This window comes from Oncorhynchus masou, chromosome 18 (genome assembly GCF_036934945.1).
Source record: "Oncorhynchus masou masou isolate Uvic2021 chromosome 18, UVic_Omas_1.1, whole genome shotgun sequence".
NCBI classification, from domain to species: Eukaryota; Metazoa; Chordata; class Actinopteri; order Salmoniformes; family Salmonidae; genus Oncorhynchus; species Oncorhynchus masou.
The window spans coordinates 47,725,779-47,751,078 of NC_088229.1; the positions used below are offsets into that span (position 1 = coordinate 47,725,779).

Genomic DNA, 25,300 nt, shown 5'->3' on the forward strand with positions numbered 1-25,300 from the left:
GTTGTCATAATGAAGTAACATAATTTATGTCCCTCTAACTCCCCTGAATGCCTTTGCCAATCCTACAGCTATTGTATGCAGTACTCGTGCACCTATGAACCTGAATTATATGTTAGCACTGATGCTAGTTCACCAGAGTAGGAATATGTTTGCCCTAGTAGGAAGACCTCTGTGTGCAGCTCAGTTCAAACATAAATATAATTGTCATGACTAATACCTCTGATAAGCCTCCTAGTAAAGCAATACAAAACATTAAAATCTCCCAGAAAGGTAAAAAATATAGCCCACATTAACTTATGTAGCCTAAAAAACAAGGTTCATGGAATTAATAACTTGCTATTAACAGATAACATTCATATACTGACTCTCTGAAACTCACTCAGATAATAACTGATGATTCAGTGGCAGTAATACATGGTTTCAACATCTTCAGAAAATACAGGAATGCCAATGTGGAGGTGTTGCCATTTATGTTCAGAGTCATATTCCTGTGAAGCTTAGATACGATCTCATATCAAATGCTATTGAAGAAATATGGCTACAGATTTTCACCTGCCTCACCTCAAGCCCATTCTTGTGGAAAGCTGCTATAGACCAAGTGCTAACGGTCAGTATCTGGATAATATGTGTGAAATGCTTGATAATGTATGTGATATCATCAGAGGTATATTTTCTGGATAAGCTAAATATTGACTGGCCTTCATCAAGCGGCCCACTCAAGAAAAAGCTTCAAAATGTAACCAGTGCTTGCAACCTGGTTCAGCTTATCAGTCAACCTACCAGGTTATTTACAAATAGCACAGGCATGAAATGATCCACATGTATTGATCACATCTTTACTAATGCTGCAGAAATCTGCTCAAAAGCAGTATCCAAATCCAGCAGATGTAGGGATCATAATATAGTAGCCATATCAATGAAACCCAAAGTTCCAAAGGCTGGGCCTAATATAAGAGGTCAAACAATACGTTTTGTAGTGATTCCTATATTGAGTATTTAGACAATAGTTGCTGTTCTGTGGTGTGTAATGAGGAATAACCAGCCGCTGCACCTGAAACATTTCTGAAATTGCTGATTCCAGTTCCACCTGCATCCATTAAGAAAATAACAAAACATGGTTAAATCCCCATGGATTGATGAAGAATTAAAAAATATTATGATTGAGAGGGATGAGGCAAAAGGAATGGCAAATAAGTCTGGCTGCACAGCTGATTGTCAAACATATTGTAAATTGAGAAATCAAGTGTCTAAACTTTTAACAGAAAGAAGAAGAAACTGCACTATGAAACAAAGATAAATGATATAAATAAAGAATGTCAGTAAAAATCTTTGGAGCAAGTTAAATTATATTTTGGTCCAAAAGGTAATCTCCGCTCCATCATTCATTGAATCAGATGGCTCATTCATCACAAAACCCACTGATATTGCCAACTATTTTAATTATATTTTTAATTGGCAAGATTAGAAAATGTAGGCATGAAATGCCAACAACAAATTCTGAACCTACACATCCATACATAACTGACCAAATGATTAAATACAAGCATTGTAATTTTGAATTCTTTAAAGTGAGTGTGGAAGAGGTGAAACAAATATTGTTCTATCAACAATGAAAAGCCACCTGGGTCTGACAACTTGGATGGGAAATTCCTGAAAATGATAGCGGATTATATTGTCAGTCCCATTTGCCATTGTTTCAATCGAAGCCTACAGGAAAGTGTTTGCCCTCAGGCCTGGAGGGAGGCAAAAGTAATTCTGCTACTCAAGAATAGCAAAGCACGCTGAACTGGCTCAAACAGCTGGCCAATCAGCTGTTACCAACCAATCAGTTACCAACCCACAAACCTAAACTTTTGGAAAAAATTGTGTTTGAACAGATACAGTGGCTTGTGAAAGTATTCTCCCCCTTGGCATTTTTCCTATTTTGTTGCCTTACAACCTGGAATTAAAATATATTTTGATTTACACAACATGCCTACCACTCTGAAGATACAAAATATTTTTTCTTGTGAAACAAACAAGAGCATATACAAAAAACAGAACTTTAGCGTGCATAACTATTCACCCCTCCAAAATCAATACTTGGTAGAGTCACGTTTTGCAGCAATTACACCTGCTAGTCTCTTGTGGTATGTCTCTATAAGCTTGGCACATCTAGTCACTGAGATTTTTGCCCATACTTCAAGGCAAAACTGCTCCAGCTCCTTCAAGTTGGATGGGTTCCACTGGTGTACAGCAAACCACAGATTCTCAATTTGAATGAGGTCTGGGCTTTGACCAGGCCATTCCAAGACATTTAAATGTTTCCCCTTAAACCACTCAGGTGTTGCTTTAGCAGTTTGCTTAGGGTCATTGTCCTGCTGGATGGTGAACCTTTGTCCCAGTCTCAAATCTCTGGAAGACTGAAGCAGGTTTCCCTCAAGAATTTCTCTGTATTTAGAACAATCCATCATTCCTTCAATTCTGACCAGTTTCCCAGTCCCTGCAAATGAACAAAATGGGGGATGGTGTTCTCGGAGTGATGAGAGGTGTTGGGTTTAAGCCAGACATAGCATTTTCCTTGATGACCAAAAAGGTCAATCTTAGTCTCATCTGACCAGAGTACATTCTTCCATGTTGGGGGAGTCTCTCACATGCCTTTGGCGAACACCAAACGTGTTCGCTCATTTTTTTCTTCAAGCAATGGCTTTTTTCTGGACACTCTTCCGTAAAGCCCAGCTCTGTAGAGCGTACGGATTGAAGTGGATCTATGGACATATACTCCAATCTCCGCTGTGGAGCACTGCAGCTCCTTCAGAGTTATCTTTGGTATCTTTGTTGCCTCTGATTAATACCGTCCTTGCCTGGTCCATGAGTTTTGTTGGGCGGCCCTCTCTTGGCAGGTTTATTGTGGTGCCAAATTCTTTCATTTTTTTATAATGGATTTAATGCTGCTCCTTGGGATGTTCAACGTTTCATATATTTTGTTATAACCCAACCCTGATCTGTACTTCTCCACAGCTTTGTCTCTGACCTGTTTGGAGAGTTTCTTGGTCTTCATAGTGCCACTGGCTTGTTGGTGCCGCTTGCTTAGTGGTGTTGCAGACTCTGGGGCCTTTCAGAACAGGTGTATATATACTCAGATCCTGTGACACGTAAATAAAGTCCACCTGTGTGCATTCTATACAATTATGTGACTTCTGAAGCTAATTGTTTGCCCCATATCTTATTTAGGGGCTTCGTAGCAAAGGGGGTAAATACATGTGCGCAACACTTTTCCATTTTTCTATTTTTTTTAATACGTTTTTTTTTTCATTTTACTACACCAATTTGGACTATTTTGTGTATGTCCATTACATGAAATCCAAATAAATGTACATTTTAATTACAGGTTGTAATGCAACAAAATAGGAAACATAATTCTATATCACAATAAAAAATGAACAACGGATTTTCAACATGCTTATAGGAAAGGGCATTCAACATGAATGACACTTAAACAAATGGGTGTTCTGTAAAGGAAGCCTCTCCAACATAATCTAGGTAGAGTCAGGCATTCCCCAAAGCAGGTGTCTAGGCCCCTTACTTTTTTCAATATTTACAAATGACCTGCCACTGGCTCTGAGCAAAAGCCTGTGTGTCTATGTATGCTAATGACTCAACACTATACACGTGAGCTACCGCAGCAAGTGAAACCTCTGCAAAACGTAACAAAAGATCTGCAGTCTGTTTCAGAACAGGTGGCAAGAAATAGGTTAAACATGAAAAGCATTGTATTTGGGACAAATCATTCCCTAAACTCTGAACCTCAACTAAATCATGTAATGAATAATGTTGAAATTGAGCAAGTTGAGGAGACTAAACTGCTTGGAGTAACCCTGGGTTGTAAATTGTCATGTTAAAAACCAATTGATGCAGTAGCTAAAATGGGGAGAGGTCTGTCCATAATAAACCCCTTTTCTGACTCCTTAACAACTCTATCAATAAGGCAGGTCCTACAGGCCCTATTATTGTGGTCAGGTGCCACAAAGGAGCGGAAGGGTAGCCTAGTGGTTAGAGCGTTGGACTAGTAACCGAAAGGTTGCAAGTTCAAATCCCTGAGCTGACAAGGTACAAATCTGTCATTCTGCCCCTGAACAGGCAGTTCACACACAGTTCCTAGAGTTTGTTCATAACTGACTTGCCTAGTTAAATAAAGGTGAAAATATAGAAAAGAGGGACTTAGGAAAATGTGAATTGCCCCCACTTAATATATTGTAACTACCTTAATTAAGGATAGGGGGCAGCATTTCCACTTTTGGATAAATAGCATGCACAATTTCAACTTCCTGCTACTCATGCCAGGCATATATTATATGCATATGATTAGTAGGTGTGGATAGAAAACACTCTGAAGTTTCTAAAACTGGTTCAATCATGTCTGTGACTATAACAGAACGTATGTAGTAGGCAAAAACCCCAGGGAAAAACTGTTCAGAAAAAAAAGAATCCCTCTGACAGTTCCCTGAATTGTCTTTGTCAAGGAAAATTAGATAGCGCCCATTTTACAGTTCCTACAACTTCCACAGGATGTCACCAGTCTTTGGAATTGGGTTGAAGTTAATCATTGGTGAAACGAAGAAGAGGCACTTCCTGGCAGACGTTACACTGTTGATAGTTATGTAAGAGGGAAAATGGTGCATGTATTGTTGACTTGCTGTTATTGAATACAGATCGCCCTGTCAACAATTTGATCGATTATTAACGTTTAAAAATACCTAAAGTTGGATTACAAAAGTAGTTTGAAATATTTTGGCAAAGTTTACAGGCAACTTTTGAAATATTTTGTAATGACGTTGTGTTTTGGAAAGCTGTTTTTTTTCCGGATCAAACCTGCTTTATAAATGGACATTTTGGGTATACATGGACGGAATTAATAGAAAAAAAGGACCAATTGTGATGTTTATTGGACAAATTGGAGTGCCAACAAAGAAGCTCGTCAAAGGTAATGCATGTTTTATATTTTATTTCAGCGTTTTGCGTAGCGCCTGCTAACGCTAGTTCTATTGTTGATCAGCTGGTTCAGGGGGGTGCATGCTATCAGATAATAGCTTCTCATGCTTTCGCCAAAAAGCATTTTTAAAATCTGACATGTTGGCTGGATTCACAACGAGTGTAGCTTTAATTGAGTACCCTGCATGTGTGATTTAATGAAAGTTTGAGTTTTATCCCGTATCATTTGGTCAGCCATCTAGTGGGCAAAATCAAAATTTTACCTGGCTGAAATTATATAGTATGGCCTTTCTCATGCATTTTAAAGATGATGGTACAAAAAAAATACCAGAAATGTGATGTTATTTTCTTTGTATTATCTTTTCCCAGCTCTATTGTGTTATATACACTACTTTCACATTTCCATAGACTTCAAATGGTACCAAGAATATGCATATCCTTGCTTCAGGGCCTGAGCTACAGGCAGTTAGATTTGGGTATGTCATTTTAGGTGAAAATTGAAAAAAATAGCTAATCCTTAACCTGTTTGCAACAGTAGTACATGACAGGATTGGGATCAATTCAAAGTGAAGTCAGTGAGTGTTGGATGAAACCTACATGATTGTTGCATGCATGAGTGTTGGTTGAAACCATTAGAAAGCATGAAGTTGGGTGATGTACTGACAAACAGCTCGACGGTGACAGAGACACTGCTGTTAAGGGATGGGTTCCCGCCGTCTTTAGCCATCACAGTCAGGTAGATCATTCCTTCAGGGACCATCTCATAGTCCAGAGGGCTGTTCACACTGATCACTGAGGACAGGACAGGACGAGAGAGAGAGAGATAATACAGCAACTTTATATTTTGGTTACATTAAAACAATGTACAACTCCTAATGTAGAACTGCTAATAATGTTAATTGCCAAATACCAAAACGAATGTGCTTCAATCTATAGCTAGAGGGCTCCTGGAGTGATAAGTATAATTTCTGTCTTATCTGTTGTTGTCTAGTACTGTCTTTTTGCTAGCTAGGGCCATCTACTTTAGGTTGCTGTCTTCCCAGTAGCCTACTTGGTGTGTGAACTGCTGTCTGCTCGTGGAGACGATCTGTGTCTGCACAACATTATCTCACTACAGGTGTCCCTCAGAACTCGGTTCTAGGACCTCTCCTATGCTCTCTATACAATGTGTTGGGTTGTAATTTGAAATACATGCTACACCAGAGTTACTAAGTAAGGGAAAAGGCAATCACATGGTTGCGGTCACTGATAAGAGTGGACAGCTGTGGATTAGAGAAGAATGGGGGCCGAGGTCAGGTCAGGTCAGGTCTCATGAAAGGAGAAGAAACAGTTTATTACCCACATCACATAACTTCCTGCCTAGCAACAAATATGTAATGTTTAGAGAAAAGGAGACGACTCCACCTAAAGGGGGTATAAATACTTGTGCTGGTGGGAACATGTCTTTGTCTTATGCAGCTGTGTGACACAGTGGGTGAATAAACTTATTAGTCGTCCGTCAGTTTTTACTCTGTTTATTTAGAACCTAACAGTTGGCGCTGCGAGCAGGGATCACCACGAGTTACAGTTGAACTAGAGAGTCTGAATCAGTGTGTTTGTATTTACAGTAGTGATAGACAGCTGGAGGCATTTTGTTTTTCACAAGTTCAGCAGGCTGTGAATTCTGCAAACAACGTTTCCATGATGGGCTATTAGCAGGACAATAGACTTGTCATACCTTTACAAAAGGATAGTCTAATAGCTCGGCTAGATGTGTGAAACAAATCATCCCGACTTAAAATGTATTGTGTACTGTAAAGTTTTACATTTCTAATTCCAAACCTTATGCAACCTGCACAATGTCTATCAACAGGAAAATAGACTCTTGTTGAGTTTAGGGACTTGAAATGTATTAATGGATGTTTGTGAGGCATGTCACTTCTCTCATCTCTTTTGCATAGACCACCAAATACACGGTTTTCTAACCACATCTGGATGGATCCATAACACATTACTATGGGAATATCACTGAATGACAGAGCATGGGGGCGAGTCTTGATAAATCAATCAGATTTTTATTTGGAAATGTTAGGAATATTTTGTTCTGATGCACATGGATCAGATTCTAACTTGGAAGACCAAGATTCAAGTCACTGAAGGCAGACCAGCAGAAAGAGAAACATTCTCTGAGGGCAGAGATACGTGCGACAGCTGATGTATTGGTCCAGCGAGTCACTCGTCATTGTCGGAGCGAGTCAGGGCAAGAATGAAGCGTTGAAGAGGGAGCGGAATGAGATCCTTGCCAGGCACACCTGTGAGCTCTGGAACTCCACATCATGTTTGCTCTTCACTCGCAGTCACTTAGTAGCCTAGGCCTACTCCCGACCGGTCACGTTGTACAGCACCATACTTTGGCTACTATACCCACCATAAGGAGGAGCCCTGCTGATCCGTCTTCTGAACCGTCGCCTGAACAGAAACCCCAACAGATGCTAGCCAGCTAACTAGCTAGTAATCAGCTAGCCACTGCTAGTGGTCATCAGCCACCTCGAACAGCGTGACTCAAACCAGAGAAAATCAGACTTATTTTTCTCCATATCTCCGGATTCCTACCGCAAGCTCTGAACCGTTTTTTCTTCACCTAGATCATCGCAGCTAGCTAGTGGCCACTCCTGGATTAACGACACTGTCCGAAGCAATAACCAATTAGCCTGGAGCTATCATTGCAAGCCCCATCTCCCGGCTAGCCAAAGAGGTCCATCAGCCACTTCTTGGGCTACAACACCTCTTTTTGCCAACTGGCTTGGACCCCCGCCAACTCATCACGACTGGAACACCGACATGATTCGCACGATGGGGTTTTTCTCAACTGGCTCCGCCATCGCTTCGTCCCCTGAAATCCCACCCGCGAGCATGCTAGTCACGGCCTGCGAGCTGTCCAGAGCACATCGGACTGTTAGCTTAAGAGGTCCACCAGACAAATTCTTTGGCAACTATACCTATTCTGCCAATTGAACTGGTTTAACACACAGAGCCCTGCAGATCTGTCTGCCGATGTCATAGCACAAGGGGGCCACAACAGACTTTCTTCCGTCACAGGTTTACCCTCACTGTATCCACATCCTACCATACCTTTGTCTGTACATTATGTCTTGAATCTATTCTACAGTGCCCAGAAATCTGCTACTTTTACTCTCTGATCTGAACGTACTAGATGACCAGTCATTTTAGCCTTTAGCCGTACGCTTATCATACTCCTCCTTTGTTCCTCTGGTGATGTGGAGGTTAATCTAGGCCCTGCAGTGCCTAGCTCCACTCCCATTCCCCAAGCTCAATCATTTGCTTACTTCTGTCACCATAAAAGCCTTGGTTTCATGCATATTAACATTAGAATTATCTACTGAACATTATCTACTGCAGAGATACCCTGCAGAGTTCTGTCTTACTATCCAGGTCTGTATCCAAACAATTCAAGCTTCTGCTTTTAAAAATCCACCTTTCCAGAAACAAGTCTCTCACCATTGCCACTTGCTATAGACCACCCTCTGACTCCAGCTGTGGCCTGGACACCGTATGTGAACTGATTGCCCCCCATCTATCTTCAGAGCTAGTGCTGCTAGGTGACCTAAACTGGGACATGCTTAACACCCCGGCCATCCTACAATCAAAGCTTGATGCCCTCAATCTCTCACAAATTATCAATGAACCCACCAGGTACAACACCAAATTGGTAAACATGGGCACACTCATAGATATCATCATAGCCAACTTGCCCTCCAAATACACCTGTTTTCAACCAAGATCTCAGAGATCACTGCCTCATTGACTGCATCCGTAATGGGTCTCCAGTCAAACGACCACCCCTCATCACTGTCAAATGCTCCCTAAAACACTTCAGCATGCAGGCCTTCCGAATTGACCTGGCCAGGTTATCCTGGAAGGATATTGACCTCATCCCGTCAGTAGAGGATGCCTGGTCATTCTTTAAAAGTGCCTTCCTCACCATCTAAAATAAAGCATGCTCCTTTCAAAAAAATGTAAAACAGGAACAAGTATAGCCCTTGGTTCTCTCCAGACCTGAATGCCCTTGCCCAGCACAAACACATCCTATGGCATTGTGCATTAGCATTGAATAGCCTGATAGCATCGAATGATAGCATCGAATTAGCATGATATGCAACTTTTCAGGGAAGTCAGGAACAAATATACACAGACAGTTAAGAAAGCTAAGGCTAGCTTTTTCAAGCAGAAATTAGCATGCTGTAGCACAAACTCAAAGTTCTGGGACACTGTAAAGTCCATGGAGAATATGAGCACCTCCTCCCTAGGAAACACTGTCAGCACCGATAAATCCACTATAATTGAGCATTTCAAAAGGCATTTTTGTACGGCTGACCATGCTTTCCACCTGGCTACCCTTACCCCAGTCAACAGCCCTGCACTCCCCACAGCAACTCGCCCAAGCGGCCCCATTTCCCCTTCACCCAAATCCAGATAGCTGATGTTCACCCGGGCTAGACAATCTGGACCCTCTCTTTTTAAAATTATCTGCCGAAATTGTTGCAACCCCTATTACTAGCCTGTTCAACCTCTCTTTCGTATCGTCTGAGATTCCCAAAACTCATCCAGAACGTCACAAGCCACCTGGTGTTCATCATTCCCAAGTTCTTCCATGTCACTCCTCTCCTCTGCACAATCTACTAGCTTCCAATCAAAACTTGCATCCACTACAATACCACTGTACTTGCCTACGGAGCAGCAAGAGGAACTGCACCACCCTACCTTCATGCTATGCTCAAACCGTACACCCCAACCTGAGTATTCCGTTCTGCCACTTCTGGTCTCTTGGCTCTCCCAACCATACTAAGCCCAGGGAAAACTATTTTCTGTCCGTGCACCCCAATGATGGAACCAGCTTCCCCCTGAAGCTAGGACAGCAGAGTCCCTCTGCCCATCTTCCGAAAACCAACATCTTCAAATAGTATTTTAAATAAACCCACGTTTTTATGTCAGTAAAGTCATAGCATATAAAAAACAATCACCACAGCTGTGTTGAAAACAGGCAGTTCTTCAGCAGAAATCGGGTCCTCTCCATGTTCGGGGCGCCGCTCGGCGGTCTCTAGCCATCATCGATCCACTTTTCATTTTCCATGTGTTTTGTCTTGTTTTTCCTCACACCTGGTTTCAATTCCCTCAATCATTTGTTGTGTATTTAACCCTCTGCTCCCCCCATATCTTTGTGTGGGATTGTTTATTGTAAGTGCTTGTGCACGTGTTGTTCGGTGCGTGACAGGTTTTTGTACCCAATTATTCTTGTTATTTTTATGCCGTGGGTTTTGCTATTAAACTGCTCTGACTATTACCAAGTTCTGCTCTCATGCGTCTGACTTCCCTGCCACTGATTACGCAACCCTTACACTTGGAGTCACGCAATGATATGGTGTGTGGTTCTCCCACTACGACTTGGAAAGCAAGCAGTTTATTAGGCTACAGATGAAATAAGATGAACTTCACAGGATGGTGAAAGGGCGCTTTGATCTTGATGCTCCTTTCCAATAAATATTGAGGGTCTTATTCTGCTGACATGATGATAGATTCTTGACTGCCATTTGACAAATAAAAATATTCTCGCTCTAATCGACAATAATTTCATCATACCCGCACAGCCTAGCTACGCTGTATTTACAAGCTGTTGGCTGGAGCGCATATGCCAAGACCAGACAGAGTAGGCACATGTGTTATTTAGGGCGGGAGGGTAGCCTACTGGTTAGAGCGTTGGACTAGTAACCGAATCCCCGAGCTGACAAGGTACAAATCTGTCGTTCTGCCCCTGAACAGGCAGTTCACCCACTGTTCCTAGACCGTCATTGAAAATAAGAATTTGTTCTAACTGACTTGCCTAGTTAACTAAAGGTAAATAAAAATGTAAGGCAAAAGTTGTTGTGACAAAACTATTGTTAGAGTTAAAAATGAGATGGAAAACTATTGAAATTAAGATTTTTATTCGGAACATGAAAACTTACAGTGGGGCAAAAAAGTATTTAGTCAGCCACCAATTGTGCAAGTTCTCCCACTTAAAAAGATGAGAGAGGCCTGTAATTTTCATCATAGGTACACTTCTATGACAGACAAAATGAGAAAAAAATTATTAATAATTTTTAATTATTAATATTAATTTATTTATTTACAAATTATGGTGGAAAATAAGTATTTGGTCACCTACAAACAAGCAAGATTTCTGGCTCTCACAGACCTGTAACTTCTTCTTTAAGAGGCTCCTCTGTCCTCCACTCGTTACCTGTATTAATGGCACCTGTTTGAACTTGTTATCTGTATAAAAGACACCGGTCCACAACCTCAAACAGTCACACTCCAAACTCCACTATGGCCAAGACCAAAGAGCTGTCAAAGGACACCAGAGACAAAATTGTAGACCTGCACCAGGCTGGGAAGACTGAATCTGCAATAGGTAAGCAGTTTGTAGAAATCAGCTGTGGGAGCAATTATTAGGAAATGGAAGACATACAAGACCACTGATAATATCCCATGATCTGGGGCTCCACGCAAGATCTCACCCCGTGGGGTCAAAATGATCATAAGAACGGTGAGCAAAAATCCCAGAACCGCACGGGGGGACCTAGTGAATGACCTGCAGAGAGCTGGGACCAAAGTAACAAAGCCTACCATCAGTAACACACTACGCCGCCAGGAACTCAAATCCTGCAGTGCCAGACGTGTCTGAAGTATGCTAGAGAGCATTTGGATGATCCAGAAGAAGATTGGGAGAATGGCATATATGGTCAGATGAAACCAAAATATAACTTTATGGTAAAAACTCAACTCGTCGTGTTTAGATTACAAAGAATGCTGAGTTGCATCCAAAGAACACCATACCTACCTCTGTGAAGCATGGGGGTGAAAACATCATGCTTTGTGGCTGTTTTTCTGGAAAGGGACCAGGACGACTGATCCGTGTAAAGGAAAGAATGAATGGGGCCATGTATCGTGAGATTTTGAGTGAAAACCTCCTTCCGTCAGCAAGGGCATTGAAAATGAAACGTGGCTGGGTCTTTGATCCCAAACACACCGCCCGGGCAGCGAAGGAGTGGCTTCTTAAGAAGCATTTCAAGGTCCTGGAGTGGCCTAGCCAGTCTCCAGATCTCAACCCCATAGAAAATCTTTGGAGGGAGTTGAAAGTCCGTGTTGCCCAGCAACAGCCCCAAAACATCAATGCTCTAAAGGAGATCTGCATGGAGGAATGGGACAAAATACCAGCAACAGTGTGTGAAAACCTTGTGAAGACCTACAGAAAACGTTTGACCTCTGTCATTGCCAACAAAGGGTATATAACAAAGTATTGAGATAAACTTTTGTCATTGACCAAATACTTATTTTCCAGTATAATTTGCAAATAAATTCATTAAAAGTCCAACAATGTGATTTTCAGGAATTTTTCTAATTTTGTCTGTCATAGTTGAAGTGTACCTATGATGAAAATTACAGGCCTCTCTCATCTTTTTAAGTGGGAGAACTTGCACAATTGGTGGCTGACTAAATACTTTTTTGCCCCACTGTAAGTGAAAAATTGCATTTTGTGTGCACTACATCATCACACACTGATTTTTATCCACAAGAAAATCAATTTGGTGGAAATACATCACGAGTGGGAAAATTTGCATATTTTCTTCATGATGATTCTAGAGTATTCACATTAAAATCTGTCCCAATTGGATGGAAGCCTAGATATGTGGTTGTCCCACCTAGACATCTTAGGATAAATGCACTAAGTGTATGTCGCTTTGGACAATGACTAAAATGTAAAATGTAAATGTGCATTATGGCCGGACAAAAATATAAATTGGTAAAGGTTTTGTTGAAGGTATTGAGATTACTCAAAACAAGTATAAATTCAATGTGTGCATGTGTCTGTGTTTATTTGCGTGTATGCGTGTGCCTGTGTGTGTATGCTGACCTGCGTAGCCCTCCACCATGGTGATTCTGAAGTAACCACGGAACGCAGACACTGATGTGAGGGTGTAGGTCAGGAAGTTGTTAGGGGGAGAGTCCTCATCTGTTGCCTGAGAGAGAAAGATAGTGATTACAAGTTATTATTTTTAGAATTTTGTTATTACAATGTATTTAACTCAAGTGCAGTTGTAACATTGATGTGTTGGCAATATTTACTCAATGTTTGTCATGCCAATAAAGCCGTTTCTATTTCAATTTGACAGGGGGGAAAAAGAGGGGGGGTAGAGGAAGAGGAGCGGTGGAGAGGAGAGGGCGAGGGGGAGGGGTTTGGAGAAGGAGGTAGAGAAAGAGTGAGTGAGTGAGTCAGCGATAAAAGTATTACACTTGAATGAGACAGACAATGTTTGTAGGAGTTTGGATGCACAGATGGTACAGTATCAGTGTTACAGTGTTAAAGCCTGTGGATAAGACAGCAGGCTGTCAGTCAGTGGGTAGATGAGAATTTAGGACCATTATTAGCATACCAGTGTTAAAGATGAACTCTCAAACTTTGTATAATTTCAGCCAGTAGTTTTGAGAGTGGTGCTCACAAGCCAAAAGTGGTCCCTGTTTTATGTGTACCATGCCATCAAATTGTATACTACGTCATCAACTTTTTGGGGTGCAATTCGCATGATATGTTACGAATCCAATCTGAACTATACGTTACGTTGTTCTTAAGATCCTGGACTGTATATTTAATATTGAATGAACACCAGCGAAGCAGCAGAGCAAACAGGGAACAGCCAGAAGTGTGAATGTCCCATGCCAATGTGTGGATGTATCTATCTCTCTCTCTCTCTCTCTCTCTCTGTGTCCCATTCTAAATTAATCCAAACAACAATAACACTCAGAACTACAGCTGGAATGGATAGAATATTAATCCTGAGGCATTAACAGTCATTGGAACTTCCTATCTCTATATCTCTTAATCTAACTTGCTCACCTTCGCACCTCTCTCTCGCTCTCTCTTTTCAAATACTTTATGATAAGGCATAACCCTCCAACCAACTGAGAGGGGTGAAAGATAAACAAAGAGAGGAGGAGGAGGAAAAGAGAGGGAGAGGAAAGGAGAGACGGGAGCAGGGAAACAGAGACTCTGGGAGGCAAAGAAAAGGCATTATTTGTACTGAGAAAGGGATGCTGTGTGTGGGGCTGAAAGGGAGAAAATATTTTGTGTGCTTTGTGTCACAGTATCCCCTTCCCCATCATCTCTCACTCCTTTCCTTTTGGCTTCACAGTACCCCTTGCCCTCTCTCTCTTAGATTCAGGGTTTTCAGAGGTCTGGTCATTGGCAAATCCATAATCGCTGACATGCACAATTTCCACTTGCTGGCTTCCTTATTTCTCTCAGGCATCATATTAATAGCCAGTGTTTAAGGTTAGCTCCGTCTAATCAAATACAGCAAATAGACCGTTCAGTCCCAGCTCACATACACATTCCCGCACGTGCACACACACACACACACACACACACACACACACAGGGCAAATAAAGCACGGCGGGAGACCCTGAAACATGCTGAGCTGTGCCAAGTCCCAAATGCCATCCTACTCCCTATTTAGTGCACTACTTTTAACCAAGGTCAAAAGTAGTGCACTAAATAGGGAATCTGATGACCCAAAGGTAAAGCACTAAATGGGGAATAGGCTGAAAATGTACACTCGAATTTGAGCTCAGGTACATCCTGTTTCCATTGATCATCCATGAGATGTTTCTACAACTCGATTAGAGTCCACCTTGGGTAAATTCAAATGATTGGACATGATTTGAAAAGACACACACCAGTCTATATTAGGTCCCACTGTCACGGCTTTCGTCTGTAGAAGGAGGAGCGGACCAAAATGTAGTGTGGTTGTTATTCATTTTATTTTAGTAAAGAAAACTATACACTAATAAACTAACAAAATAACAAACGTGCGAAAACCTAAACAGCCCTATCTGGTGCAAAACACAGAGACAGGAACAATCACCCACAAACACACAGTGAAACCCAGGCTACCTAAATATGGTTCCCAATCAGAGACAATGACTAACACCTGCCCCTAATTGAGAACCATATCAGGCCAAACACAGAAATAGACAAACAAGACATCCAACATAGAATGCCCACTCAGATCGCACCCTGACCAACGAAAACATAGAAACATACAAGGTAAACTATGGCCAGGGCGTAACACCAACAGTTCAATTAAGAGTGCATGTCAGGGCAAAAACCAAGCCATGAGGTCTAAGGAATTGTCCGTAGAGCTCCGAGACAGGATTGTGTCGGGGCACAAATCTGGGGAATGTTACAAAATATGTCTGCAGCATTGAAGGTCCCTAAAAACACAGTGGCCTCCATCATTCTTAAATGAAAAAAGTTTGGCACCACCAAGCTGGCTGCCCGGCCAAACTGAGCAATCGGGGGAGAAGGGCCTTGGTCAGGGAGGTGACCAAAAATTCGAAGGCCACTCTGACAGAGCTCTAGAGTTCCTCTGTGGAGATGGGAGAACCTTCCAGAAGGACAACCATCTCTGCAGCACTCAGACAATCAGGCCTTTATGGTAGTGTGGCCAGACGGAAGCCACTCCTTAGTAAAAGGTGCATGACAGCATGCTTGGAGTTTGCCAAAAGGCACCTAAAGGACTCTCAGACCTCGAGAAACAAGATTCTCTGGTCTGATGAAACCAAGATCGAACTCTTTGGCCTGAATGCCAAGAGCCACATCTGTAGGAAACCGGGAACAATCTCTACGGTGAAGCATGGTGGTGGCAGCATCATGCTGTGGGATGTGGGATACTCCAGAGTGCTCAGGACTTTGGACTGGGGCGAAGGTTCACCTTCCAACAGGACAACGACCCTAAGCACACAGCCAAGACCACACAGAAGTCTCTGAATGTCCTTGAGTGGCCCAGCCAGAGCCCGGAATTGAACCCAATCGAACATCTCTGGAGAGAACTGAAAATTGCTGTGCAGCATCGCTCCCCATCCAACCTGACAGAGCTTAAGGATCTGCAGAAAAGAATGGGAAAAACTCCCATACAGATGTGTCAAACTTGCAGCGTCATACCCAAGAATACTCAATGCAGTAATCGCTGCCAAAGGTGCTTCAACAAAGTACTGAGTAAAGTGTCTGAAAACTTCCAGTGGTTGCTCCTATAAAAGTTTTGTGATTATGCTGCGGTATTTAGAGGTAATTTGTGGATTCGTACTGTACCTTGCATCACCACTTCATTGCTACAGACCAGGGCAAGTGGGAGTTAGAGCACTGATTATGCGTGTGTGTCTGACAATGAATGGGCGACATAAACCTAAATAGAAACTGATAATTGTGCACAATTTCAGAATTACTTACTAAAACTGTTGTTACACTGTTGTTACACTAGTTTTTATTATTTAATTGGGTTAGGATTATTTTGCTCTAGTGTAGCCCACTCCTGATCCATCACATTGTACAGCGCCTGAATGGTGCAACGGTCTAAGACACTGCATAGCCGTACAAGCTGTGTTGCTACAGATGCTGGTTCAATACCTGTGCTGGACTCAACTGGGAGACCCCTGAGATGACTGTTGGTTTTGTTTTCTCCCCCTCTAAAAATAGAAATAAAGAATTTGAAATAACAAACAAGCTTTATTTACAAATTAGTAACAATGTCTTATCCCATGTTCAAGAATGGCCATTTTCTCGCTCATTTTACGTGATTTGAAAACAAAAACATCTCAAAAATATTATTTTTTACACAAAGCGATTATTATTATTTTTCTTGTTAATTTAGAATGATATAAAAACCCTTTGATATGTTATTAAACCTGTTATTAGCAGGAGATTATATATTGGTCATATTGGTCATGGCTCCCGAGTGGCGCACAATGGGATTGCGCGTGAGGTTCAAGGCACGGAGAGCAGGGGGCATGGGATGGGCCGCAGAGCCGCGCACAGAAGACGGGACCTAGCCCATTGTGAAGGGAGGAGGAGGAAGAGAAAGGGGGGGTGCCACACTGGGTAGCACAGAGCAACACTTTAAGGGGAATTGCACTAATAAAGTGCTGACGAGGGAAACGTTCCCACTGTTCTTAGTGCCAGTCTGCACATTCAAACAAAAACAATGTAACTAAGAGAGGCATCTTTCCGATTTCGTTAATAAAATAATTATAAAAGTAGTCTTTCAAAATGCCAATGTTTATTTGGTTAAGGATCCATAACAAATTACTATGGAATCATTTTGATTCTATTTTTTTTATTTAATTAGGCAAGTCAGTTAAGAAGAAATTCTTATTTACAATGATGGCCTAGGAACAGTGGGTTAACTGCCTTGTTCAGGGGTAGAACAAAAGTTTTTTACCTTGTCAGCTCGGGGATTCGATCTTAGCAACCTTTCGGTTATTGGCCCAACTTTCTAACCACTTGGCTACCTGCCGCCCCAAATCACTGAATTACAGAAATATCCTCCAATCCTCTGTATGTAATTATTGACGGAGAGTCATGTCATATTTTTCGATATACTGTAGGCAACTTGAATCTCACTTGTGTTGAGTAATATGCTGTTAAAAGTGCTGTAGGTCTTAATTATGTAAAGAGTATATTGAAGTCAGAAGCAATAAGATTTGAAGCAATAGCCTACAACTATGAGACAAGCATGGTGACGGGTCTTGATAAATCAATGACATTTTTATTTTGACCGAATCTCCGTTTGGGTATTGTTTAGACTACAATTATACAATTGGAATAGAAACACCATAATATTAATACAATTAATGAGCAAAATTTCTTAAAATTGTCCCATCTACTATGTTCTTACAATTTTTTTTTTTAAATTCTCTAGTACAGACACTATTGAAGACTATCAAATGCTTCTCAAATATGCTCTCTGGTGGTCAAACTAGCACTAACGAGCAATAATGGTACCAGTGGTTAGCACTTAAATAATGTGCCATAGGATTCCGCGGCACCACGCAAGTTCCGGTGCCGCAAACTGCAACATTTAAAGGACAAACTGTGATATTTCCGGATTTTATTTGTAATAAATTTGCAAAAATGTCTGAAAACCTGTTTTTGCTTTGTCATTATGGGGAATTGTATGTAGATTGATGAGGGAAAACAACTATGTGATCAATTTTAGAATAAGGCTGTAACATAACAAAATGAAGATAAAGTTAAGGGTTCTGAATATTTTCCGAAGGCACAGTATGTGTGCATGGACACATGCACACACACACACACACACACACACACGTGCATGTACACACACATAGACAAGCTCCACTTAAACTGTGTATCTGAAATCGAAGAGGGCAATCGGCTTGGGTAAAAATGAAGAGAAAAATTACATCAAAGCAAAAGTCAACTTGATATGGGTCTCAGGGTGTATCCTTTGTGTCACAACTTAGACCTCCCCCTCCTCATCCTGCCCTGGTGTGTGTGTGTGTTTATGTCTATCTGTCTATCTATGTTTGTGTGTCTGTGTGTGCTTGTGTCCATCTGTCTATGTGTGTCTGTGTGGTTTTATGTGTGTGTCTTCACCTACCCTGACTCGGGCCACCTGTTGCGCGGCCTGTTCGTTCTCTCTCAGTGAGCCCATGTAGGCCTCCTTCTGGAAAAGGGGTGTGTTGTCATTGACATCCAGAACGTTGACCCACAGCCTGCCTGTGGTCTCCTCTCCACCCCCGTCCCGGGCCAGCACGGTCAGAGTGAATCGACGCATCAGCTCATAGTCCAGATTGCCCCACAGATGCACCCAGCCTGTCTCAGAGTCCAATGAAAACCTGGGGGAGAGGCATGTGACAGGACAATAACAATACACAGCATTCAACAAATTAGACTTATTTAAATTAAAATACTATTCAATCATGCCCTTTGATAAAAGGTAGGAGAGTTCATTTATATGGTATCTCAGTCTGTGTATTTAGGTGTGTCTTACTGGTCAGGCTCATCACTGAAGTAATACCGCACTGTCCCAAACGTGCCAAAGTCACCGTCTATAGCCTGAGGAGAGGGAAGAAAGTGATATTATTCAATGTTTGTATGCATGTATGCAGATTGAAGAGAGAGGAGAAGGGAAAGGCACCAGCAGTCTTTGGGTGACAGTGACACACACAGGGACACATGACAGACCAAGAGACACATTTAAGCATAACACCCCACTGGATATTCATTGGATGGTCCTACAGTAAACCCCCTAAAAATGCTAAGGCTGAATCCCAAATGACACCCAATTTCCTACATAGTGCTGTGTGAATAGGGTGCCATTTGACTGTGGCGTTGGATTCCCTCAAAACAAGTAGAAGAACAAGAAATAAGGTGCAAATCAAACCACCACTATGCAAGTAGGGTGTTTACACTTTCTGGTGAATGCAAAAAAACATACATAAATTGGTATATAGCTGAGGGATGTGACCAAGAAATGTTACCTATCTCCAATTCAGATTCACTGACAGTCCATGACATCCACATGCTAGTTTAAAAATATTTGGAAGCTATACATAGTTTCTTTGCATTATTTTTGTTTGTAAACAATTTAGTTAGAAAATATATTTTTTGGCAATAGGCCATTTTGTGAAATAGTCCATGGCTGTCAGCACCCAGCGGTTTCCACTGTCTGTGGTGGGGAACAGCCCAACTACATCCACTCACACCCTCTCCATGGGTGCCCCCACTGGGAACTGTAGGAGCTGAGCATAAGAGCGGCCTGGGAGGCCCTTTCTCGCTGTGCAGTTGTCACAGCGGCGTCAAAAGTCCTCCACATCCGTCTTGTGCTGCCCCCAGTAAAAACCCTGACGGAGGCGGCGGAGTGTTTTTATGACCCCAAAATGTCCAGTCTCCACCCCCCCATGAGTACTCCGGAGCACAGCCTCCCTCAATGCTTTCGGGACCACCAACTGCCACCTCTCCTCTCCCATAACTGACTCCTTCTGTGCCTGCTGTAGCACGCCACCAGCCAGCTGCAGTCTCTCAAACTTTGACCACAACCCTTTGGTCGCGAGTGAGAGCGCTGTCACCTCTTCCCATGGTGGCCTCATCTGCGCCTCTACCCACTGTAGCACTGGCTGTAGGTCTGTGTCCCGTCCCTGCTGCTGCCCCCATTCAGCCACGTCGACAGTCTGCAGCTCACAGCAGACAGGCCCCGCTCGCCCGACACACTGTGACACAGACCCCCTCTGCACACAGCTCTCTCTCCCGTCACTCTCTCCGCTCACAGTGGCGGCAGCCGTCTGCAGTACAGGGCTGACGGGACATGGCGTCGGCGTTGGAGTGGCGTGCCCCTGCCCTGTGCACCACTGCGAAGTTATACGGCTAAAGCTCCTCCAACCAGCGTGCCACCTGCCCCTCTGGCTCTCTGAACGACATGAGCCACCGGAGAGCAGAGTGGTCAGTCCTTACAGTAAAGGGCAGGCCACCCAGGTAGTACTTGACGTGTTTTATGGAAGCCACAACAGCCAAGAGCTCCCACCGGGTGACACAGTAGCGGCGCTCATGTTTGTCAAATGTTTTTTATGAAGTACGCCACCACTCTCTCCCCCTCTGGGCCCACCTAGGCCAGCACCCCACCCATGCCCACATTGCTCGCGTCTGTGTCCAGGATAAACGGCAAGGTGACGTCAGGGGGAGCGAGCACGGTGACCTCGATCAGTGCACGTTTCAGGGTGTTGAACGCCTCCTCACACTCCACTGTCCAAGTGAAAGCCTTGTCCTTCGGGAGCAGGCGGTTCAGGGGAGCAGCGACGCTTGAGAAGCCCCGTACAAACCTCCTGTAGTACGAGGCAAGGCCCAGGAAGCTCTTTAGCTGTCGGTGGGTGTGGGCCAGTCTCTGACAGCCCCCACCTTGTCCTCCATGGTGCTGATCCCCTCCTTCCCCACTCGGTGACCCAAAAAGGACACCTCTCTCCTCATGAAGTGGCACTTCTCGGGGTGGAGCTTCAGACCTGCGGCAGCCACCCTCTCCAGCACACACCGTAGCGCCCCCCAGGGCTGAACTGAAGGAGCTGCCATGGGCCAGGATGTCGTCGAGGTATACCAGACACTGCTGTCGGGGAATGCCTTCCAGCACCCTGTCCATCAAATGCTCAAAAGTAACTGGGCGTTGCACAGGCTGAAGCACAGGACCTTGAACTGCCACTGTCCTCTGTTAGTGGAGAATGCAGCTTTGGCTCTGGCCTCTGGGGAGAGGGGTACTTTGCTGCTTTAACTGTTGGAGTAAAGGGTTTGTTGGGTTACGTGAATGTGACATTAGGGGGGGCCATGGTGACTGCCGGCCCTCCCTGGAAGCTCAGTGTGCCCCCATTTAGGTCTAACTGGCAGCCTGTGCTCCTAAGAAAGTCCAACCCCAGTATACAAGGGTCCTGCACAGCCTCCACCCACACAGGATGACGCACAGACCTGCCCCCTACTGTCAGAGTCATTAATCCCTTCCCTTTCATGGGTGCCAGCTCACCTGTGACTGTGCGGATCTGCACAGTTGTGGGCTCACACTGAGTCCAACCTGGCACAATATCTGGCCTCACCAGGGTTACTGTGGACCCCAGTGTCCACCAGGGCAGAGCAGGGCACCCCCTCCACAGTGAGATGACAAAAGTCCCCAACACAGGTCCGGCCCACCACAGCAACAGGCTCCATCCGCTTGCCCTCGTCTGCTTCTGGGGGAAGTAGAGCCTTGCTTCCCCGTCTGTGCCAGTGGGCTCCTCCTGAAGAAGATGGTGGTTGGGATGGAAATCAAGGGGTCTGCACTACCCGGTCTATGCGGTCCCCGAGCCGTTTCCCTGAGCTCTGGGGGACATGGGGCAATATCGGCACAGATGGCCTGGCTGGCCACAACCCCAGCAGACGTGTGTTTTGTGCCGCCTGTAGCGACACAGCACGAATGAGTTCTGTCATTTCAGCCACCCATGCAGGCTTTTCAGTCTCCGGGCTGCTCTGCCCCCAGCTCGCACAGAGGGTCTGTCTCCCTGCACCCCCACCAAAGCCCCAGCCCACACCAGCTCCCTCTCCAAAGCCATCTCCAAGGCTATCAGCAATGACTCAGGATGAGCCAGCTGGGTCTGTATGCGCAGCTCCATAGGAGACAGCGCCTGTATGAACTGGTCCCGTGCTAGAGAGGCTCTCAGTGTCATTAGCTAGCACCCGTAGAGGCTCTCCCGGCTGCCTGCGTCTATTACTCAGTTCGGAGCGCAGTAGCCCAGGCTGTACACAACTGTCCATAGCGCCTCCTCAGTGCCCCCACTAAAGCCCCATAATCATGTCTGTCCTCGGGGCTAATCAATATCAAAAAGGCCAGAGCTTCATCCGTGAGGCATAAAGCCAACTGCAGTGCCCTTTCTTCATCCGACCGACCACCCCCTAAAATGAGCTAACAGTTCAAACTGAGCATGAAAAGCTTCCCAATCCGCCTTACCGGAATCTTAACAGATACGGACGCAGCTGGTAACTGGGCAAAGCCATGTTTGTTTACATCCTGAGCCCCAGATTCCTCGTGTCGACTTGTCGACGTCACCCCTTCGGTCCACCCACTAGAATCCGCGCAAAACACAGTCGACGAAGGACTCATGCCCGCTTCAGCCGGCATCACTCTAACGTCCTCCCTCAAGCGGCCACTGGGCTCCGACGCCCTGGCGATATCCTCAACCAGATCCTCCGACATCCATGCACGTGCACCTCCTTGGCCACAATCGTTCCCTACCTTTCAACCCCCGTTCTCACCTGCGGTAGCTAGCCACATAATTCAGAGAGAGAACAAAGGCTAAACCTGGTCTTAACTTCCAATGCTCCATCCCCCTGCCCAACCCCCCTCCACGACACTCCACCAACCACCAGGATGCCCGGCATCAGAACATTCCAGGCATTCCCGTGATTGGAAGATAGCAGGTTGATTGGCATGTCGGACCCCGTGAACACTGGGTACTGGTAAGTACAACACAACCACCTACTAGCCTAACACATAACACACAGCTGTCTGTGTGGGTCGCTACAATACAATCATACTAGTAAAGTTAATGATCACAAGTCAGTCATAATGTGGCTAATAGTCTAGCCTATCTATTTATATATACATTTATTTAGCAAGCTAAAAACAGAGCTTAAGCTGTTGGGAGGATGTCACGTCATTATTTGACCGCAGTCAAGTCATTGGAGAAGTTGGTGAGTGACATTTCCCCCCCCCCTCATATCGTTTTTTGGTGGCTATAGCTAGAGATGCAGGTGTCATTTGGTTAGCTAGTTGATCAACCCTACTCCTCCGCCAGAGCAGCGCATCTAGTGTCAACGCTCTAAATTTACGAACGACGCAGAGCGCACTCTGACACGTTGAAGTCAATTTACGAACGCACCCTTAGTTGTCAATCAAATGTATTTGGCAGCGATCAAATGGACGGGCAGGCAAGTTGCCATTCAGTTGCCAAAACGTGGGTTGGGACAAGCATGCATTGGCAGGTAAAACTGTAGGAAGAGCAGGCTACTATTCCTCCATTGTTTATCAGTGCAATTTTGAGGGCAAACTCAATGAAAAGGTTTGAGAGAGTTTATCTAATGTTCCCAAGTTAGATTTTGGCTCATCTCGCTCTGGCTAGCTTTAGTTGTTGATCTTGTTGTCGTTGATGTGCATAACTGAGGGAGAGAGCCTACCTTTTCATGGTTGTTTGATCAATAGATAGGACTGTAAAGTTCCCAAATGTAAGAGCCTCCCCTGGTATTTACATATTTGCAGAAATCCATTCAGATGTATTTTGTGGCTTTTGGCTAATGCATTCTATTGTCAAAGTTGTGCTGTTGCCACTGCCTGAAAAAACAGTCCAATTTGAAGTGAATTATGGAAGGCCCATGAGGCAAATGGCTTATTTGCATAAAGGCCTACTGTAGCTCTGATTGACTATGGCTCACCAGTCTGTGAAGACTCCGGTCCTGGACTAAGACAGATGTTTTTATTAGGTTTTATTTACTGCACCGTCTATTAATTGCTCAAACGCATGGCCGCTTTCCCACTATAATGCTATAGAATTTTCACAAATGCCATACTATATGTCATTCCCAAGCATTCTATGAATTTATGAAAATGTGAAAATGACCATATCTAAGTTCTCACTTATCAGAAGAAAAACAAATCTCATATTCTTCCTGGGGGTGTATATGAACAGATTTGATGTTGCTAAAATGCTGTCAGTTCTAATTTAGTCTCCACTCCTACCTTCAATTCAAAAGTGAGGAGAAAAAAATCCCAATTTAATTCATTGTTAGATTTTATTAAAAGGGGCCATCTGTGATTGCTATTTCAATTTGTGAGATTTTAAAATAATGACTTATACCAATTGATTCATGAAGAATATATAACTTTAATAACTATAAATGCCTCATGAGCCTAGTTCAACTGTCATACCCCACCAGAACCCCAAATAAGCTTGTTTTACTCAATTGTTTGTAACAATGCAATCGTAAACAAACACTGTTTTCTCAGTTCTCTCTCGCTCTCTCTCTCTCTGACACTCTCTCTCTGATCCTCTCTGACCCTCTCTGACCCTTTATTTGTTGGCATGCTAAGAGCATATCAAACCTCAACATAGATGTCTAGAAAGGTGGGAGAGTGACAGAGAGATAGAGAGAGAGAGAGAGAGAGAGAGAGAGAGAGAGAGAGAGAGAGAGAGAGAATTTAAGAGCCCCAGGACAGCAACACAATTAGACCCAACCAAATTATGATGAAGCAAAAAGATAACTGTTTGACACACTGGAATGAATTAACCAAAAAACAGAGCAAATTGGAATGCTATATGGCCCAAAACAGAGATTACACAGTGGCAGAATACCTGGCCAATGTGACTAACTATGTACAGACTTTTAGTGAGCCTTGTCTTGCTATGTAGAGAAGTCGTCATAGGTAGACCTGGGTCTCGAGAGAAGACAGGCTATGTGCACACTGCCCACAAAATGAGATGGAATCTGAGCTTCCTAACCTCCAGCCAAATGTCTGACCACAGTAGAGATACATATTTCCCACAGATCACACCTACCCACAAATAATTTGAAGAAAAAAAATCTAGCATTAATAAACTCCCATATCTGTTGTTTAGGCGAATACTGCAGTATGCAACCACAGCAGCAGATGTGTGGCCCACTGCCATGACTCTTGAAATGTGTGGAGGCAGGTAGCCTAGTGGTTAGAGCGTTTGACTAGTAACTGGAAGGTTGCAAGATAGATTCCCCGATCTGACAAGGTAAAAATATGTAATTCTGCCCTTAAAAAGGCAGGTAACCCACTGTTCCTAGGCCGTCATTGATAATAAGAATTTGTTCTTAACTGACTTGCCTAGTTAATTAAAGGTTAAAAAAATAATAATGTCTTTACCATTTTGAGACTTTTGAGTGCGTTGTTTACTGTTAAT

At 43.6% G+C, this 25,300-nt stretch overlaps 1 protein-coding gene across 2 annotated transcripts in view; it reads right to left on the reverse strand.

Annotated features, from left to right (window-relative positions):
• The window catches only part of LOC135504722 (cadherin-23-like), a 611,744-nt gene that overhangs the window by 231,139 nt on the left and 355,305 nt on the right, over window positions 1–25,300 (reverse strand). For both annotated transcript variants that reach the window (XM_064923533.1, XM_064923534.1), the window contains 4 exons: window positions 18,859–18,923; window positions 18,466–18,703; window positions 12,923–13,028; window positions 5,636–5,763 (listed from right to left, as the gene is read on the reverse strand). In XM_064923533.1, the coding sequence (XP_064779605.1) occupies window positions 5,636–5,763; window positions 12,923–13,028; window positions 18,466–18,703; window positions 18,859–18,923 (537 nt within the window). The remainder of the gene's footprint in view (window positions 1–5,635; window positions 5,764–12,922; window positions 13,029–18,465; window positions 18,704–18,858; window positions 18,924–25,300) is intronic.